Genomic DNA, 21,585 nt, shown 5'->3' with positions numbered 1-21,585 from the left:
GTGCGAGCGTGTGTGTTCGTTACACTCTTGAGGGTGTGCACACTTCATTTTCACGAGAATTTCGATGGTCCTTTAATAATTTTTCATGACAAAAGGTGGGATGATATTCCAAACCTGTGTTGTTAAGTTGCAGCCTCCAGTATTATTTACAGTAAAAGGTAAAATGTGTGTTAAACATTAAACTACATGACAGGTGGTTGAAACACCAGTTGACATGACATGACTGGTTCAAACTGACACTGAAGACTCTGGACAGATGCAGTTGATGTTTGTGGAGGTGATGTGTGACCCATGATTCAGTGTCACCCCAACTGGAAGCAGAGGATACTTAGGAGACCCTATCATATGTTCAAATACACATAAGATATAAAATGAAAACTGGAAGACAAATAAGGTAATTTTCTTATTTTATAGATAAAATCTAATACATGATCATTTACATTTAAAGTGTGACAACATTCAATCTGTTCAACAAGAAACAAATACAAGTGCACCATTAACAAAGGAAAGGATTGATTAAAAGAAAAACACAACCAGGAAATGTAAAATATATCCTTGAACTAGATTTGCCTCAAGTAAGTCATATGATATAAATTCTTGTGGTTTATTTTCTTACTGTATATTGTATAAAACTGCATCTTCCCCGGGCAAGAGAGTGAAATGATTATAGAGGTCCAGTTTCCACACTCACAGACAGAACTACTGCTCCAAAAAGCTGTAAACCCACTCACTCACTCAAACCTGCATGGGCATCCCTCCCTGAGCACAGCAACATCACAATGAAAACAATATGTAAACGTTATAAAACATCAACTGTCGAGTATATACAGGTTAAAAAGCTGTGCGACTAAAGATATAGTTGGTCTAAACAACTCTTTGCACAATTCCCTAAATGCTTTACAAAAATCACAAGTACACATTTACAGAAATACATTTCATTATGAACATTATTCAGACAAGCACTATGAATTACTCTTTGATTAAAAATGTAATATTTTCTGTGACAGTCTTTTCAGAACTGTTTTCATTTAGGTGTGTCAAGGTAGAATATTAACTGCTTCTTGTGAGATAATGATACACATGTACACTGAAGCTGGTGAATGACTGAACATGAAAACATTCTGAATTTTGAGCATGACAGTAATTTGTGGCCAGTTGTTACACATACATATACAGATGTCGATTGACAATGTAGACAAGAAAAATGACTGAACTTCATTTGAGTCCAGTTTAGTTTCTTTACTGAAAGCTTGTATGTAACCTGTACATAAGGGTCACTGTAAAGTTGTATTGAAATTGTATGATCCAATGGTGTAGAGTAGTGTAGGTTCGGATAATTACTTCAGAGCCTGGAATGAATCAGTAGTCATATGGACAGTGTTCATGACTGATGGGTCAAATTACAGACACAGATTACTACTCTTGATGCGCTGTAGGTATGATTTTGGTATTTTGGTGCATCTCTCTGGAAGCAGGATTTGGAGCTTTCTGCGTCCATCTCTACATTTGAACACACATTTGTGTGTAGCGTAAAACCCTGGTAAATGTACTTGACCTTTCACTCTGTACATATACATGACCTTTCACTCTGTACATATACATGAAGATTCAGTCATTGGCAATGATTTACAAATGTTTCAGTAAGACATAACAAATTTGTTTGAATTTGCAACTGAAATTCGACCCATTAACTCCAACATCAGGTACAGTGACTCAAACATCACACACATTGCCACACACATTATTTACCTCATCTGAACAGTACAGACACAATTTCTCACACATCTCGAAAGTGTCTCCGCTGCCTTCACTGCACTGGCTACCACGGCTTATCAAGCCAGTACTGCTGAGTAAACATTATCTTAGAGACAAGCAATACTACACAAACGTAGGTTATACTCTTTTGATAATAGTTTTGGCACCATTGCTACTTCTGTAAAACTATCATACTGAGTGGTTTAGATGTTGCACAGGGGGTGCTCATCAGAGCAAGGCGCTAAAAACTGTAGCATTCATACCCTCAGTATGTCAACTTCAACATAAAACAATCTTAGTGCTGTGATACAGCTACCCACAGGTCTCCTTACTATGTCTTTGGCTGAAAGAGAAACCTCAGTTTCCACTGATGACAGTAAAACCTTATCTGAGCTCATTACAATTGTATGATGAGACACAAGGTGAGTTTTACATGTTTTAAGTGTAACTCTTAAGTCACTCACAACAGTTTTAGAATTATGAAAAATACTAAGGTACCAGTAATCAAATATTGTCTACATTCCTCTCAAAACAGTGCCAGACAGCACTTTGGAATACAATATCACCCACCATCAATGGTTTGAATACAGCTTTCTGTTACAACCTTAATTGTATAAAAGTATTCCATGTGGATACAGAAATTATCTTCCCTGTGATAAATATCATTATGCTCCCGTGATCCTCATGCCTTAAATGTCACCATCAGAGCAATAACGTAACACATGTTATATTTGTGATTACACTTTCTCAGAAAGTACAGATTCTAGTACTTGTATATTGACTTGAGTAAGTAAACGATCGTTTAATGTATAATTTGTCCTATTGGCAACCAAAGAGTCAACTAAATCTTCTTACCATCAAAATCTCATTGCAAGGATGTCCACTGCGTCGTAAAAATGTCATGTGATACTTAAGGCTTAGAAGACATTCTGTAATGCTTGATGCCAACCTTAGTGAGCCTCTGCTTCATAGTCTTAATGGATATATCTATAGTGATTGGTTGAGCAAGATTCTCACATGATGACTATAGTGATTGAGCAAGTTCCTCATATGACATCTAAATCTCTTTGAAGGAATTTCACTTCCTTCCTGTATATGTGTCCATGAACTTATCTGCTCCAAAAAACTTGACAATTTCCACCATAGCATCTGTTGGCAGCATTCTGAAATGAAGAAAATAAACTGTATGGTTGTTTATTTCAGAAAAGTAAAATAGGCTATAGGCCCAGGTAACACATTGAACATTACACAGTGAGAAAGTATGTTATAATGAAGACTGTCTCAGTAACATAGCTTGATATATATGCTGAAAAATGTTTTAAGATGCTTGCATTTGATGATTGCAGAAGCGTATTTAATTTTTAGATTGTTGGATATTTATAAAATTATAAAGAGATGTACAGACGCCGCAATGCTTGATATTTATTACAAATAAGCAAGAAGTGATATTCATCGTCTATATAAGTCAGTTTACAGATATTACATAATCTGTCATTTCTAGCCTCTCCCAATATACCTGCCAGTGTATATTCGTAGTTTATGAGACCCTGAACTAAACTGAGCAAGAGCACGTCTATGTTTAAAATAGCTAACTGTGAAGATATAAGATTCAACACCGAACATAGGTTTAAACAACGAGTATCCCAATGTCTTTGTGCCTTGTATTAGTGCAGAATGCCAGTCTTGTTGATACGAAACTTTGAGCCTACCTAGAAATTCATTTAATAATAGCATTCGCCTTCGAACGATCTGTTCTTGCCAAACAAATCCAAATCCATAGACTTTTAATGTATGCTTTATCCTAGATACCCAGCTCTTACAACCATTACTTTCCATTTGTACAAGCATATTATAACATTTCTTTACATAACGCTCAATTGACATTTTTTATATTTTAATATATATATATTGATGATATTAAACTAAATGTATTTCCATGAAGTAATCAGTGCCTGGAAAGTGGTTTGGGATCCAAAAGCCCTGTAAAATACAAAATCGTTGTACCAATAGCGTGCAATGTGCAACTGCGTGTAGGAGACAAGAGCTGGCCAGACTCTCATTGTCACCAGATTAGTGTGATTTCCCCATGACTTAGTTTCTATTTCTGCCAGGAGAGGATCAGAGGCTCCATTACCTGTGGGATCAGGTTTCTCCACAGTTAATCATATTAAGTTAAGTAGTCCAATCAGGGCTGAGTAGGATCTTGCCCAGCACAGATTCCACACCACTGTCAGTGGCAGTATTTATTGGTTTGTTTAACCACAATGCACCAAGTAAAAGTCAATTGTCATCAAGTAAGAAGCCGAAGAGAGTTTATTGATCAGCATGACATGACTTAAAATTATGTTGCAACATTGTGATGTAAACCAACCATAACAGAGTGGTTAGAGAAAAACAAAACTTACAGCTTACTAAAAGACTACAGGTGATTACAAACAGTCTCACTTATATTCAGGGCCAGGAATGGCCTACCACTGTATCACTGCTGACAACTCTGAGACGGTGGTTGACCACAGCTGGTAGGATTACTTGTTTCTGCTGTATTTAATGCCACACTAAGCAGACTTTGGTCTGTATATTCAAGGTTGGACCAGACAATCCAGTGATAAAATGCATGGGCATTGATTTATATTTTAGCAAACTGCAGAACGCTGTGATCTACATTGCATGTGTGTCACACAAGGTGATAAGCTGGGCCCCGTTCCTCAAAGCGATCGTAGCGTTAAGATGATCGTAACTCCCATACTTTAACATAGACTTACAACAGTCGTAGCCCTACGATCGCTTTGAGGAACGGGGCCCAGGATTGAGGGGTCAGGCTAGCTGACTTGCTTGATTGTCATACAAGCTGATAAGGATTGAGGGGTCAGGCTAGCTGATTTGCTTGATTGTCATACAAGGTGATAAGCAGGATTGAGCGGTCAGGCTAGCTGACTTGCTTGATTGTCATACAAGCTGATAAGCAGGATTGAGGGGTCAGGCTAGCTGATTTGCTTGATTGTCATACAAGCTGATAAGCAGGATTGAGCAGTCAGGCTAGCTGACTTGCTTGATTGTCATACAAGCTGATAAGCAGGATTGAGGGGTCAGGCTAGCTGTCTTGCTTGATTGTCATACAAGCTGATAAGCAGGATTGAGGGGTCAGGCTAGCTGACTTGCTTGATTGTCATACAAGCTGATAAGCAGGATTGAGGGGTCAGGCTAGCTGACTTGCTTGATTGTCATACAAGCTGATAAGCAGGATTGAGGGGTCAGGCTAGCTGACTTGCTTGATTGTCATACAAGCTGATAAGCAGGATTGAGGGGTCAGGCTAGCTGACTTGCTTGATTGTCATACAAGGTGATAAGCAGGATTGAGGGGTCAGGCTAGCTGACTTGCTTGATTGTCATACAAGCTGATAAGCAGGATTGAGGGGTCAGGCTAGCTGACTTGCTTGATTGTCATACAAGCTGATAAGCAGGATTGAGGGGTCAGGCTAGTGGACTTGCTTGATTGTCATACAAGATGATAAGCAGGATTGAGCTGTCAGGTTAGCTGACTTGCTTGATTGTCATACAAGCTGATAAGCAGGATTGAGGGGTCAGGCTAGCTGACTTGCTTGATTGTCATACAAGCTGATAAGCAGGATTGAGGGGTCAGGCTAGCTGACTTGCTTGATTGTCATACAAGCTGATGAGCAGGATTGAGGGTTCAGGCTAGCTGACTTGCTTGATTGTCATACAAGCTGATTAGCAGGATTGAGGGGTCAGGCTAGCTGGCTTGCTTGATTGTCATACAAGCTGATAAGCAGGATTGAGGGGTCAGGCTAGCTGATTTCCTTGATTGTCATACAAGGTGATAAGCAGGACTGAGGGGTCAGGCTAGCTGATTTCCTTGATTGTCATACAGGGTGATAAGCAGGAGTGAGGGGTCAGGCTAGCTGATTTCCTTGATTGTCATACAAGCTGATAAGCAGGATTGAGGGATCAGGCTACTGACTTGCTTGATTGTCATACAAGCTGATAAGTAGGATTGAGGGGTCAGGCTAGCTGATTTGCTTGATTTACATCATAATATTTCAAATGTACAGAATCCTTAAATAAAAGCAGTTGACAGAACTAACTTGGTTGTGCAGAGGGAGGTGGCCGTTATTTATGACCATGTTACAAACTTGCATTTTCCACCAAGTTACATAATTTAGAGGAGGCAGTGCTATTTGTATTGTTTGGAGGTTAATGGTATGAAGCCTGGCAGTTGAACAACTGAAACACCATTGCTTGCTTTATCTCTTTCAGGGTAAGTACTATGTGAATGTGAAAAATGACATTCTATAAATATGTTCTACTATATATAAACTATTGGCAAATAGTGGCAACAAACTAGTCTGCAGAACTCTTGAATGAAAATACATGCTTCTATATTCAGGTTGGGCCTAATGCTTTACTACCACGCAATGCACGGATCAGTGTCAAGTACATTCTGATAGATAATTTGACCCTAACTGTCATCTGAAATGCCTCTCTTTCCTGTATGCCATGAGACAGAATCTGCCTTCAAGGCTCTGGCTTGGAAATCAATACAAGTGTCACTGTAGCTATACACCAGCCTCTCTGACTACTGACTATTGTTGGGGCTCATGCAATGAATCCACGCAACCCTTCCAACCCAACAGTCGACTTGAGCTGGGGAGGGGAATAGGTTGAGTTGCGTGTAGGGGTGGAGGTGTGGCACTGTGGGGAGGGATGGAGGGTATATATCTAACAAAGCCTGTAGGATTCACCAGTGGAGGTGCCAGCACTGATAATGTAAGACCATCAGTACATTTACTTGGAAGTGTATATCTAACAAACCAAAATGAAGGATCTTACACTAAGAGATTCTGGCATACATCACACTTGCCCATAGCATTGAGTCTAACTGATTCTGATAATGTAAGACCATTAATTACTACATTTCTCACTGGTTGAAGTGGAGACTCAGCAAGCCTCACAGACCAAAAAGTTCACCAAATGATCTCTACACTAAGAGAAATCTGTAAAAGTATATTTAACATGGCTAACTTGAAAATGTAAGTTAAAAAACCCAGAAGTGATTCTACAAAAAACCATAGCCTTACACTAATTAGAGAAGAATGCGACACATCAAGCATGCCATCTCTTGACAAGAACAAGAACAGGGCATCCAATCAATGATATCTGTCTGATCTGGCTTTCATCGTTTCAAAATCCATCTCAGAAAGCTTTGAGTGATAAAATGTTAAGTTATTTAGCTTCATCAAGTTTCACAATGTGTTCAGCTTTTGCCTACAGGAATCATCGACAAAGATAATGAGCTGTGCTTTAACTTAACCTGACAAGTACATGTATCTAACCTGGTAACTTTAATAGGATTTATTCAGATATGGTGGCACATGCAATATACTCACGTCTTCAGCACTGATACGACATACACCAGGCGTGGAATACAGATCTGATGTTGATTGGTTAGAATTCCCTGAATGATCTTCTCCACTGTAGCCCTGGTCTCAAGGGGTGGTATAACTGCAGGGAATCTGTGGGAAGAGGTAGATATCAAACACACAGTTTTCTTATCAAAGCTTCAAACATCTTATTACCTTCTAATTCTATACATGTGGGTAGAATCTGAAACCAGGTAAGATTGATCTAGACATTAAGTGTTCACACCAGGTGATCAAGTCAATAACATGTATGCTGCATGGATCAACGTCAATCTGATATTATATAGTAAGTTATACTGCATGTTGTAGAGCATTTGATAAACTTGCTTCAAAGTCTGATCAATACAACAGAAGTTAATATTACTACATGTAATACAATGATTCTCTTGGCAAATTGATAGGCCAGTCAACAATTTTTTTATCCATGGAAAATAATCAAAAGCTAATCATCAATGACTTGAAATATATATACTTATATAATATATATATAATTATTCTGTAACTGGTGTTGTGGTTTGTTTTTTGGTAAAGCAGGTCCGACTTGTGTAAGGACCATAAATAAGTATATGCACATACAGGTTCTACTGGTGTAAATAGGGTGGCACCGTCATGCAACAACATCATGCACTATTTGGGGGGAAAGGAAAATGGGTTAAAGTGTATAGGTGCAGCCACTCTCTCAAACATTTGATTCCACCAGATTGTCAAACTTTGTTTAATTACTCTCTATTCAGCTTCATGACCAGCAACAGCCTTCCAGCTGGTGGCCTGTAAATAACTGTGTATGTTAAGAAGTGATTGGCATGAAGAGGAAGAAACCATGTGAAGACACAGAGCTGAACAACGTAATCCATTAAGTCAGCTGCCTTGTATGCCCAGCATAAATCCGTCGGGGCCAATTCTTACCTGGCATCATTTCAAGTACATTCTAGTTTGCACGCTAAAATATGTATGATATAAGTATTAATACTAAACCCTGACTAAATTAGCAGCAAATACTGGATACAAATATACTGGTAGTTAAAAGGACTTTGGACATGATACTGACAGATGCAGTGCAACACAAATCGGAGGGTATGAATATATATGAAATGGATATACATAAGTGGAAGTTTGTACTCATGCAAATAAAATAAAAATAAGCCATTAATGAACAGCAAGGAAAGGCCCAGCAGGACATCACTATGGCTGTCATGGTGGATCTGATTCAAATTCTGTCAGTGAGTTCTGTGACTCAGTAAGTACTGCGGGCAGGGTCACATAAGGAATAACCTTCACTCTTAAACCTGTTTGGGGAATTGATTTCAGGACATTGGCATGATGCCAAGTGCTTGTACCCAGTGCTACATTTCAACCACATACTTGTAATTATCACAAATGCTGAGTTCCAGAAATGTTTTTTCAATATGTTCTGTACTGCTCATTTCCAGAATTGACAAGAACTGGTATGTTACTGTGCTGAAATCATTCAAACACCAACTGTTGTATATTCTGGAATTTGGATGCAAACCTAATGTACAAAGGTCTTTGAAAGGCATTTAGATGTGATTACAAAAGTAATTAGACAACAAAGATGCTTGATAAACAATGAAACAATACATCCTCTGGGGTTGGGGCTAGTGCTGCTGGGACTTCTTCCATTAACTGTTAATTACTGGCATCCATTCAGCACTAATTAACTGGTAGTACTGGCTTCCAATTGTTCCACTGTTTAGCTTGCATTTTTGTTGTTCTTACATGTACATATACAGTACAACCAGAAATTATTGAGAATTTAAAGATTGTAAATTTTTTATGTTTTTCACTCATTACTCACGTAATAAATGTGAATATGAGCAGAACATAACTCCAGATTCATAGACAGGTTAACAGTTAGTATTTTGTCAAGTCACCATGGGCAGCAATGCAGGCTTCAATGCGGCGGGGCATACTACTGATCAAAGAAGTTAGAAAGTCGTGGTCCATGCTGTCCCAATATCGGACCACCTCTTCTTTTATTTCAGCAATATTCTTATTGACACTTTCCTTCATAAGTCCCCAAACATTTTCTATTAGATTTAGGTCAGGGCTATAGCTTGGCCAATCTAATAATGTCATATTTTGGGTCCGATACCAGGCCTGTGAATGCTTTGAACGATGTTTGGGGTCGTTGGCCTGCTGGAAAATCCAAAAATTTCCATAGAACACATGAGCAGATGGAAGTAAATGTCCCTCGAGAATATCTGTGTACCGCTCACTGTTCATATTCCCTTCAAATACACAGAGGGGCGTTGCCCCTAACACAGATATGCCACCCCACACGTTAAATTTCGGACTGTACTTTGGGCACTGATACAAAGGTTATTCAGTTTGTTTGGTCCAGAATTTCAGTGTATTAGGAAACAGCCATTCAGAACTTTCATCTGAGAAAATCACATTGTCCCAGTTAAAATTTCTATGCTGTAAGCACCAGTTCAACCTTCGCTCCTTTTGTTCAGGTTTCATGATCGGTGATGGAATTCGACTTTTCTGCCAACCCATTGCATGCAGCTCAGTTCTAATTGTCTCCTTACAGACAGCCACAGTTCCTCTATCAATCGGGGTGGTGGGGTAGCCTAGTGGTTAAAGCGTTGGCTTGTCATGCCGAAGACCCAGGTTCGAATCCCCACATGGGTACAATGTGTGAAGCCCATTTCTGGTGTCCCCCGCCGTGATGTTGCTGGAATATTGCTAAAAGCGGCGTAAAACCAAAACTCAGTCAGTCAGTCAGTCAGTCCTCTATCAATCATATCCAGCCTTAAGTTTTCTAAACTCCTTCATTTGTTTTTAGAAACAAGAATACCAAGCCGCCTCCTGTCACCGACAGTCAGTTTTCTGGGCCTACCTGCGCCTCCCTGGTGCTCAATGCCATATTCATTTGCAATATTTTTCAAAACACGATAAACAGTGGACAATGGGATACCTGTTCTACTTGAAATCACTTTAGCTGATCTGATGTCCTTGTTATAATACTCTAAAATCAACTTCCTCTTCTCTAAATCATCCATACTTAGGATCACTGAAAATGTCGTCTGCTAGAAAGTAAACAAAGGGGGATAACTCTTCACAAACTAATGAAAAAGGATTCACGGAGTTGTCTCTCTTGAATGAAACCAAGCACTTGATAGCTGGTCAAGGTTGTTTATACTAGACATCCAATTAAACATATTCCTAAAATTCTCAATAATTTCTGGTCATACTATGTATGCTATCTGCTTCATACCATTCATTCACCTGATGAAGGAGTAAGGATATTATCCGAAACGTTGTGTTCCTCATAATAAAGAAGTTGACATCCATACAAAAGCTCTAATGTACAAAGATGGAGACAAGAGATTTCAAGTGCATTATTAGCCAAAGACAATGCATGACTTGTAGGAAATTCTTTTGCTGCTAAGATGAAATAACATACTTGAGGGGAAGCAGAGTGTAATGCCATGATTTGGTCAACAGTGGTTTTACACTATTTTGAAGAATGTTTTTGAGAACGAATAGACAAGGTACAGTAAAACTGGTCATGGAGGTGCATGGTAAAGTCTGCCTGCATATTTCATACGGTTGTAATTTACAATTCGTCCATATCTGACTACTGTTTATACATACAGTAGACCAATACAGCATCTATATGGGGCACTGCAACCACTAGGCTACAGCCCACTATAGTCTGTTTGCAGTGAAAACGTACCGGTGAATTGCACTTTAAACAAAAATGTAAATCAAATAAAGTGAAATTAAGATGGCGAATCCTCATAATTTTACCTTGCCAATTGAACATTTAAATCTTAGATTTTTATTCAACTTATGAAAAAAGTTGTTTAACAAACGATCATAGTTTCAAATCGCTTATATTGGTTTGTATTACAAGGGGGTAAGCGCAGTAGTTGGAACAGTGAAACAAATGCACGTGCGGTACGTGATGAGCATTAACTTAGACCAACCCTACTTGATCTCGGTGTTTCATTTTATGTGCATACCCCCTTGTAATACAAACCAATAATACCTATTTGAAACTATGATCGTTTGTTAAACAACTTTCATCCCAAGTTGAATAGAATTCTGATATTTAAATGTTCAGTTGGCAAGGTAAAATTATGAGGATTCGCAATCTTAATTTCACTTTATTTGATTTACTTTTTTGTTTAAAGTGAAATTCATCGGTACGTTTTCACCGCAAACAGACTATAGAACTGATTCCTGAACAGTCTTTCAGAGACAGTGCTATTTATATATATAAGTGTTCAAAACATTATGTGGTGACAGAGTGCATCATGACATTAGGTCACATGATCCACTGATTCATGTGAAATAAAGCCAGACATACATGAACAACCTGTTGATGACTTCAGCATCTCGCTACAAACCTGTGATGCTCAAAAATAGGGTATGTCCTGGAAAACATATGTACAGATGAAGACTCCCTTGATGCAACTAGCTCCATCATCAACATAACCAACATAATTCAGCAACAGCACATTGTTCTGGGCCCGTTCCTCAAGGCAATCATAGCCGTAAGATGATCGTAACTCCCATACTTTAACATAGACTTACGACTGTCGTAGAGCTACGATCGCTTTGAGGAACGGGGCCCTGTTTCATAACATTTGGTTAGAACACTAAATTTACATAGTTGAAGTACATATGATCCCAAATGACACCAAGAGTTTGCAGGGGATGAGATATCTGCTAAAAAAAATACATTCTGAAGCCTGTTTACAGGACAAAACAAAGAAATTGAGCAATTTCAACATTCCAAAAATATTTATGTCAAAGCTGTTACAAAATCTTTGGAGAAATATGAACAAAAAGTCTCACCTCATTTCACAGCCTTCAAACATCCCTGTTTTTGTATACGATGGGCACACTACGGTAGTATGGACTTGATCATAACCAGCAAACACTATCTCATAGTTCAACACCTCCGTGAAACCCACCACTCCAAATTTGGAAGCTGAATAGTCTGTCAGCTTGTTGACACCAACAAGTCCGACAGAGCTGGCTATATTGACAACATGTCCGTGGTTCCTCCGTAGCATAGCAGGTAAAAAACACTTTACTGTCTGAAATAAAAAAAAGGTGGATCGACAACATTTGTAGTATTCATTCTACGCAAGGTCAAATTGTGTTTGTGATATGTCCACACACTTCCTGAGGTGGTATGTTTAATCCAGTACTAGCCAATGGTAGGCTGCATAGGCCGTACTGGGATTTTCCTTTCATTTAACATCAGACTTCATACAGACATGGTTTTTGAAGGCTTTGAATAGTCACTCTAAAGGATTTTTTGGTTTGGACTATATCAGTTATAACCTTTTAACACTGTTTTTATTCCAGACCTGAAAATCATAAGACTATGGGATTCTTAAAAAGGATGAAAAGAAAATGCTCCTTGTTATGACCTTAGTGTTACATGGTCACATTCAGGTGGTGACAGATTCATATACAACAGAAGCAAACCTCAGTGACCCAAGCAATGACTCTCCTTTCAACTTCACTGAAAACCTAGAACTGTCAATGCAATAATATCACCCTGTATTTTTCTACAGTTTAAATAACTGTTCTTTCAGACTAGTCCAGACCTAAAGTAAACATCATCTCACTGGTCATCAAGAGGTTTTAGCTGGTCCTGCTTGAACAAAACTACACATTTTCATATTCAGTTCTAATTCATAGCAAAATCGAAGCATTAAACAATTTCTTGTTATCAGTGTAATTTAGTAGCCACAGCCCAGTGCACCAGCATGAAGCTTGCATTGGTAACAAACCGTTTATTGTATTTTGACAATGCACAAATTTCATATGAATGTCAAGCAAACTAAATTGTCACAAAAATATTTTGCAGAATTGCGTTGTATCTTCAGAAAACAACATGGTAGTAAAGAGAAGTATCTCACATCATTTTGTGCTTTCCAGCAAAACAACCTGACAATAGAGCCCCAGACCACTCAGTCAGTCTTTCAATCAAACACCTCCTCTATAATTGTCAAGTATAAATTAAACAGGTGCCCCCCAGGATGGAATTACCTGGGTAATGTAGGTCGGTCAAGAGGTTGACCCGACCTTCTATAAAAATGTCAACATGCCCCATTGTTCTCTGTGGGAAAAGAGTTGTGTTTCTGGGCACAATAGCCTGCCTTGTGAAATAACTGTACAGGGATGTACCCTAAACCATTGACAAGAACATCAGCAGAATCTCAGCAAAAAGTTGAAATTTTTTCTTGTCATCTTGTAAATTGTAATTGGCCTAGGAAGATCTGTTGATACTAATCTCAATAGGTAACAATATTCATCAAATAATGCAAAAACTTTATGTTCTGGCTTAAGACTCCTATTGATGTTGAACACACAGACTAAGTGTATTTATGAATGCACAATGACATTTAGGAAGTGGTCAGATGTAGCTGTTATATTTGATATTACACTTTCTCAGGAAAGTACAGATTCTAGTATGTTATTTTGGTTAAGTCCCATCTGGGATTTGAACCCACACAGTTAGCATGAGACATTAAATCGCCAGCACACTCTAACCCTCTGAGCCACCATAGCATTCTCGATGTATATAAACAGGCCATAGGGGTGCACCCCCTACCTCTATTTGAAGCCTACAATTGATAAATGCATTGCTAGATTTGTAGGTTCATGTATAGTACCAGGTTCATAAATTATACAAATAGAGTGACAGCTCAAAGAATTCTTACTGCAAGGAGAAATTTGTATCATGTTTATCAAGGCGAAAAAGAGATAATTACATTTGAATCAGTTTTGTACTTCATAAGGATAGTCATACAGTATTAGGGAATTATTAAGCTTGAAACTCCAGGGGCACTTGACTTAACAATGTTATGTACTTAATAGAGGATGACTTGATTCAAACAGTGAAAAGGAAGTTAAGGTATTTGTTTGTTTTATAAAAGAGTCCACAAATTGGCATTACAAAAATCATTTAACACTTGAGGTAGTTATTATTGTTATAATGAAGAAAATATCAGATTGTCCCTCCTAATATTTAAATAAACGAAGGACAAACCAGCAGAATCAGATGTCCCTAGTAATGGTAATCAAGGGTAAGCCAGTATATTGAAACATAAATGAGATGCACCATCAACCATGTGGAGGAATTTTACCATAAACAAAATATTTTGAACAATACACTGACTGAATAGCTAGTTGAAAAGATGGCAAGATCTGTCAGCCTGAAACAGGTCGCCACGCTAGACTGTATGGAATCAGCAACTGCAGCCGTGCAAGTGTTACCAACAGAAAACTAAGCAGGGGCATGCCTCTCTGACCAAGGACTGCATTATATTGGACAGGTTTCTGCTATCACAGATCAGTCCTGCTAGTATCAGTTGGTGAGTGGGCGTCTATTTATGAGTGTCCTAGGTGTTGCAGCCACAGTACTCGAGTGAAGGGATTTCCAAAATATCTAATCATTAACCATGGGTTTATGGCAATGTATCTTTGCCATTTCAGTTCACACTAAATGGACTAGTGTTCTTTCAGGTACACAGCTATTTCAAGCTACATAACAACACAGCCACTCCCTTGTTTGCCTCATAATGATGTCCAGTGCTTTGCAATAGTCTATTACAATTTGCAAGGTCTGAAGAAAAGATATGGACACCTCAAATCATTGAGATCATTTTGCTAAATTCACATTACACTTTCATAAACTGTTAATAACTCAATGTAAATTTACTATCATACAACTGAGTTTCATGTATTTAGTGATTAATAGCTGCAGTTAATAGATGTTTGAAATTGTTCTTACATACCCAGAAGTGAGCAAGTAGATTAACATCAAAAGTTCTCTCAATCATGTGATCCGGAGACTCCAACAGCGACTTGCCAGTAACAACTCCAGCATTGTTGATCAAGATAGTGACATCTCCCACCTCCTGCCTGACCTGCTCTCCTGTCCGGTACACTGCCTGTCGGTCACTGAACACAAAGTCACCAATATCATTCTCTGGTCTAAAACACTGCCTTGATATCATTGAACACACAGAATCACCAATATCACTCTCTGGTCTAAGGACCCAAGAAGGCCCGGGTTAGAATGAGCCTTCAGTAACTCATGCTTGTCGTAAGAGGCGACTAACGGGATCGGGTGGTCAGGCTCGCTGACTTGGTTGACACATGTCATCGGTTCCCAATTGCGCAGATCGATGCTCATGCTGTTGATCACTGGATTGTCTGGTCCTGACTCGATTATTTACAGACCACCGCCATATAGCTGGAATATTGCTGAGTGCGGCGTAAAACTAAACTCACTCGGGTCTAAGACACAGCTGTCTCAACAATGAGACAAGCCTGCTCTTCAATATGAACATGCATGTACACATGCTCAGTCAGGGAACATTATCACATTAAAGTAGGTTCAACTAGTTCATTATTACTGACAATATGCAAACATATCTAACTGATTAAAATGCAGTTAATTTAGACGCTGCATGTACGGTACTATGCACATAAATAACTTCCAAGTTTCTACACACACGGACATGTTTGTCTCAAAATCTAACCCAGAGTTTAGTTTAAAGTGTATTCTATTTAAAGGGATTATAGACTGTTACCATGCTGACAGTAATTACCCTTGACATCCTTGGGACTCACATAAGAAAGATTAAAAAGAATGTCTGACAATGTAACATGACATAAGTTTAACTTATTTCAGGTGAACACATACAGCCAAAAGATTTCTGACTGTGACACAAACAAAAGAATTTGATCTGATCTATCACACCTTATCTATCACACCTTTCTGCTGGTTGCCAGGACATCAGACATGTTTGCAATACCGGTAATTTTCAGGTATTTTGTGTGTGAAATCAAACATAGCACCACAGGCCCTCATCTTTATATGGAGACAACTGTTTGGCCTGTTTCCAAGACCTTAGAGGATAGACTAAAAAGAGTCCTACTCAGGTCTAAAATGACTGGGCCAGTTTAGATTACCTCAGCATTGAAAGTATGGACTGTTCTTTGTTCCTCTTAGATGTTTTCATATTTGTAAATATTAACGATGACAGAGACTGAAATGGAAGGTAACTGTATCATGGGTGTCAAATATGGAAATGAGTCTTTGTAGTAATGCTTAATTGTCTAAAGCTAAAATAACTATAAGAAACTGGTGGTTATTCGTTAAACACACACTAAAACACAGAACATTAAAATATAATGTCATTGCAAAAAAAAGACTCATGTTCATATTTGACACTCATCATCCATGATAGCTGTATGCATTGGTATTCAAATATGTTCTAAATAAATACTGATGACTGAAAACTATTTATTAGCTTTTTCAATATGGCTGGTGTAGTGGCGGTGTCGTGCCGGGAAGGCTAAAATTTATTTTCAGATGTCCAGGAAAGGCTAAAATGTATATTTCGGATTTCCCGGGAGAGCTAATTTCCAAGGGAATAGGGAAGTACCACCAAAGCTAAAGATACGGTGCCAGGAAACATAATCCATGTCGGGAGTAGATTTGGGGGGTTTAACGTTGGTTTCTGGCTAAGCCAATATCGCGATTTATTTCTGAAACGTTAGAACTTTATATAAGTGGCAATTGTATTTCAGATGTATTTAATTATAAAAAACCATTAGAATAATTGTCACTAGGCATAATCCATGAGTAGACAGATTTCTTTTCAAATCATTGTTATAACCTTCGCTTGTTTATGGTTCGGGTTTCCCGAAAGGGGTACTCTACTTTAGATAATATTTTTGTTTTTAAAGGATTAATTGATATACTAAGCTTAAATCTAAGAAGAAAAAGTTATATAGTGTTTTTATAGACTTTCAAAAAGCCTTTGATAATGTCTGGCGTGTGAGACTTTGGCAAAAAATTGTTAAACACGAATTACTGGGCAAGTTTAAAAGGTTATTTATAATATGTATCATATCAGAGCTCCAGATAAGATTTAGCTAATGTGGGTACTGTACCTACTGTATTTTTTGGAGTGGGTATTATGAATGTTGAGTGGGTATTTCATTTTCCGTTACCCACTGCTTTCAAATATGTGCGTATTTCAGTCATTTTACCTACCTAAGTATTGTGTCATTGAGTAAGTTTACTAAGCAGGTATGTTCTGCCTTATGTCATACCTACTCAAAACCAACTTAAATATAAGGGAAATGATTTCATAAAAATCACTCATCCTATACTGACAGTACAACACTTGTCCTATACTAACAGTACAAATTGATAGCAATCGATATCTATTTCATTCGCATAGCGATTTTATAAGTATATTCCGTGCGCATTTGTTTTAAACTCTTTGCGTATCTAACAGTTTAAATCTGAGAAATTGGTAGTGCATAACAATTATTTTTCAATGCGTAATTGAAAATTTTCTATACGTATTTTACCCGGATACGCAGCTTATCTTGGCCTCTGCATATGATAATACCAAGTGTTTCAACAGGTGAAAATGATTCTACCTACTTTGACTGTTGTAAAGGCATACGCCAGGGAAAAAATTTATCACCTCTCCTTTTTTCACTGTATATTAATGGCGTTGAATCATATCTAGCGACTAATGCCTGTGATGATGTAGAAATTGAGGATATATTTGGATTTGTTAAGATTTTTGTACTGATGTATGCTGATGACATGGTCTCATTTGAGTCCGGATGAGTTACAGCATAGTATTTATATTGTGTAAAGTGGAAGTTTAATTAAATACTCATTTTAAGATTCCCGTTGATTTCTGTCTTCAAACGTGATGTGTTATGGTAACAACTCAGGGGCGAGCGTGGCTAGACTGAATGAATGACAGGTTTATTCGCGGTGTATAAATTTTCGCGCTAAATTGTTTTGCGTGAAAAGTGCGAAAATAAAACCTGCGCGAAATATAATACGTTTACAGTATCGAAAAGACTAAAGTAGTCGTATTTGGCTCTGGAACTGCAAGTGTTAATTTTCAAAAAAAATTATCCTGGTGATGTACCTTTGAGCATGTCTGATACTTATACCTTGGAATACATTTTCATAAGAATTTCTTTTCAAAACATTGCTATAATATTATGGTATATTGAAGTTGCAGTTAAGTAGATTGACAGGTAGAAAATGATAATTTAATGTCGAATTAAAGACAATGCATAATGAAGAATAGACATGAAAATGGGTAAATAACTGTATTTATATTTGTATGTGTGCCCAGATGAAAGAGCCCCCACGGTAATCCTGTTTTCTTTGTAATTTGTCAGAGCCTCCCAGTGAGGAGCACCGTGTTCATTCAGCCATAACATTGCATTGCAAGTACCGCGATGGCTAAGCTAATTGAACTGAGAAGCGTCACGATTTTAGCCTTCCCGGCCATGAACCGTAGTGGCCATGCTGTAAATTGGATGCAAATAAATTTTAAAAATCAGTTGTCATCATGAGTGCATGTGAAGTTTCAGCTTCATTGGTCCAATGGTTTCAGGTGATTATGTTCACCACACTATCAAAAGGATTTTGAGAGAATTTTGGAGCATGGTCAAGGTGCAAAGGTAAACTAAAGGTCAAAATGTAGAATATAGCAGAGATTAAAAAAAAGACAGAAAATATACTACTGGAATAAAAACTGTGCATTATTTTTATGTTATGCCATTTTTTAATGTTATAAGATAACAACATAATTTGTGGTGTTTTCCTTAATCACTGTTAACTGTTAACAGGATAATACTGTAATCTGTATGATTTGACACTAGGCTTCATGACATGCGCATGAAGAGATGTGGTGTCAAAAGTCAGTTCACAAATTCAGTATCTTGTGTGTCCACTATTGGCATTGATGCAGGGTTGACAACGACGATGCATAGACAACACAAAGCGATTGAAGAAAGCAGAGGGAATAGGGCTGCACGGTATTACCGGTATACCGGTATATCGCAATATACTTTTCAAACAATACGTATTGCAATATTTTTCCTGAGAACCGGTATATTGGGTAAAGAACATATATGAAGTTTTTGTGATTATCTGTATGGTTTAAATAAAAATCTACATATACTTTCATTCACAACAAACGTTTTCCTTCGTTATTCAATGACAAAATGCCATACTGTAATACTATAAATTGTATAAAAATGAAAATAGAATCCCTGACTATGCAACTTAATTTTGAGGTTGCTGTTATCAGAACCATAACACATGTGTTTAAGGACTTATAATGTAGAAAATAGGACTGACATGCACAATTAGTGTCACTCACTGTCAAACACTGAAGTCCCAATATATCGCAATACATATCCCGATACGGGTACCTGAATCGCAATATATTGCAATACAATTTATTTGCCAATGCACAGCCCTAATAGGGAATGTTGTTAAATGTCTGAACCAACGCTTGTCCCAATTCAGCTGATTCTGGGCTTGACTTAAACGTCGCTCCATTTCATCCCAAGCATGCTCGATAGGGGACAGGTCCAGAGAAACAGCTAGCCAGGGGAGTACTGGAATGGTCTGCTGTTTCAGGAAATCTGTCACAACACGAGCGACATATGGATGGGCATGATCTTGCTGAAGCGGGAAGTTACTTCTCTGCTCCTGAATGAACGGTTGCACATGAGGCCCAAAGATATCATCCCTGTATTACAGATCTGTCAGACTGACATTGACAATGACAAATTGTGTCCAACCATGAGATGTGATGACTCCCCATACCATAAGGTTGTCGCCACGTAACTGTCACCATTGAACAACGCACGCGTCAGCATACCGTTCACCTAACCGTCTTGAAGCCCTTGCACTGCCATCTGAGCAGTCCATATGAAATCTTGACTAATCAGTGAACAAAACACCATTCCAATCTAGTCTGCACAGGCAAGATCGACCTGCCTGTCAGTGATGTTGGAGCAAAATTTGACATATTGCAGGCTGTCAGGGCTGGATGTTGTGCTCCTTCGGTCACTTCCGTATAGTCCTGTAACTGATTGGACATAAACCAGGAATGGTCTGAGCAGTCAAGCTGGCCGCCTGGAATCGATTCCTTAGATGGGTCAGCTGAATATGGGTGTCTTGCTGATGTCATGTCACACATGGATGGCCGGTCCAAGGCAAATCTCTCGTGTTCCAATTATGTTGTAAACGTCTCTATAGACAAGAGATTGTGTTTCCATGGACACCAAAATGTCTGGCCACATCATCTTGGGCCATTCTCCAGCATATCCCCACCCCCACCCCGTAAAAACATCATCATCATCACCCACAACCCCTAGCCATGTCTATTTATAAACGGACCCTAAATATGGGAGTCCATGACAGTCTAAAAATCACTCACACAGCTGCTTCAGTTACTGAACTCAAACATCCTGATGGTTTTTGCCTTTGTGAATGTCAATTTGCTGTCATATGCATATTTTAACAAATTTGTAGTTTGTTGGATGTTTCTATGGTAACAAATTAACAGCTGTCTCTTCACATTCTGTGCATGTATAGGATTTTTTTGCTGCAACACATTGCGTTTGGTACATTCTTGGGCAAACACATGGTTTCCAAAACTGACATCTCTTCTCTTCTGGTAAATACTAAATGTTAACTGACAGCTATAGCTATAACTTCATGGGCTCAGGGACTTTTTTGAAAGAAAGATAAACATGCATATTTTAAATATCTATAATTTTAAAAATCAGAACATGTAGCAAATAACACTATTTGCAAAAGTAAGATAGGCTGAAGAAAACAAGTGCATCAGAAGGGGATGACATATGACATTTTAAATTGGAGTTTTCCTTTTTACCCCACGTTTAGTTCTGTGCCATATTTTCAATATCGCATACGATCAAAAAAAGCACCAGTTCACCTTGTCATTAATATAATGTCAACAGTTTCAGAGATTTCTTTCAGTGTCTCGAACTCAAGCTGGTCTAACGTGAGCGCCTTGTGCGCAAGTCATGGTCTTAAATTAAAATAACTTTACGTACCAAGTTTTAACTCACCTGACATCAACAATGAAGGAATGCGCTGTCCCTCCGATATCCTCAATTATTGTTAGTGTCTCGTTATTTCCTTCTTTATCAATATCCCACAGAACAATCACCGCTCCACGCTTTGCAAACTCAACCGCGAGCTGACGACCCATTCCACTACCCGATCCCGTTATCAAAACAATGTCACCGAAAACTGATTTTGGCGACTGAGGAATAAAGAAGCGATAAAAAGATACGAAATATGCAACACAAACATTTTTGACCGTCACTAAAATTTCGTGAAGAAGGCTCATGTTTTCTCTCGATCTAGGATTCTGTTCCGCAGACATAACTGATGGAACCCGAACTTTGTCGTCTGCAACAAGCAGGTGCGCGCGGCTCCCTTTGATCTTTCATCCCTACCAAAAAGTGGTATCATTTGTCGTAAGATTTGAGTATTAAAGCATTCCAAGTTATTGCA

General features: G+C 38.3%; 1 protein-coding gene across 1 annotated transcript; it reads right to left on the bottom strand.

Moving 5' to 3' along the window:
* Positions 1-395: 395 nt before the first annotated feature.
* Positions 396-21,505, bottom strand: LOC124289002 (short-chain dehydrogenase/reductase family 16C member 6-like). Its single transcript, XM_046725597.1, has 5 exons — positions 21,135-21,505; positions 14,984-15,149; positions 12,024-12,268; positions 7,161-7,286; positions 396-2,918 (listed from the first exon to the last, which is right to left on the bottom strand). Exons 1-5 carry the CDS (start codon positions 21,452-21,454, stop codon positions 2,834-2,836), a joined length of 942 nt encoding a protein of 313 aa, XP_046581553.1. The 5' UTR covers positions 21,455-21,505; the 3' UTR covers positions 396-2,833.
* Between the last annotated feature and the right edge of the window lie 80 nt (positions 21,506-21,585).

The sequence above is a fragment of the Haliotis rubra genome, unplaced genomic scaffold (assembly GCF_003918875.1).
Source record: "Haliotis rubra isolate DU_JTF1 unplaced genomic scaffold, ASM391887v1 Scf43, whole genome shotgun sequence".
Taxonomy (NCBI): Eukaryota; Metazoa; Mollusca; class Gastropoda; order Lepetellida; family Haliotidae; genus Haliotis; species Haliotis rubra.
The sequence above is the reverse complement of the archived record's forward strand: the minus strand, read 5'-3'. Positions and strand labels throughout refer to the sequence as shown.

Coding starts and splice junctions, on each gene's coding strand:
- LOC124289002 (XM_046725597.1), bottom strand. CDS start 21,454: ATGTCTGCGGAACAGAATCCTAGATCGAGAGAAAACATGAGCCTTCTT. Junction 7,287..12,023: donor TTTGAAGGCTGTGAAATGAG/GTGAGACTTTTT, acceptor CTCTTCCCACAG/ATTCCCTGCAGTTATACCAC. Junction 2,919..7,160: donor GTCGTATCAGTGCTGAAGAC/GTGAGTATATTG, acceptor TCTTCATTTCAG/AATGCTGCCAACAGATGCTA.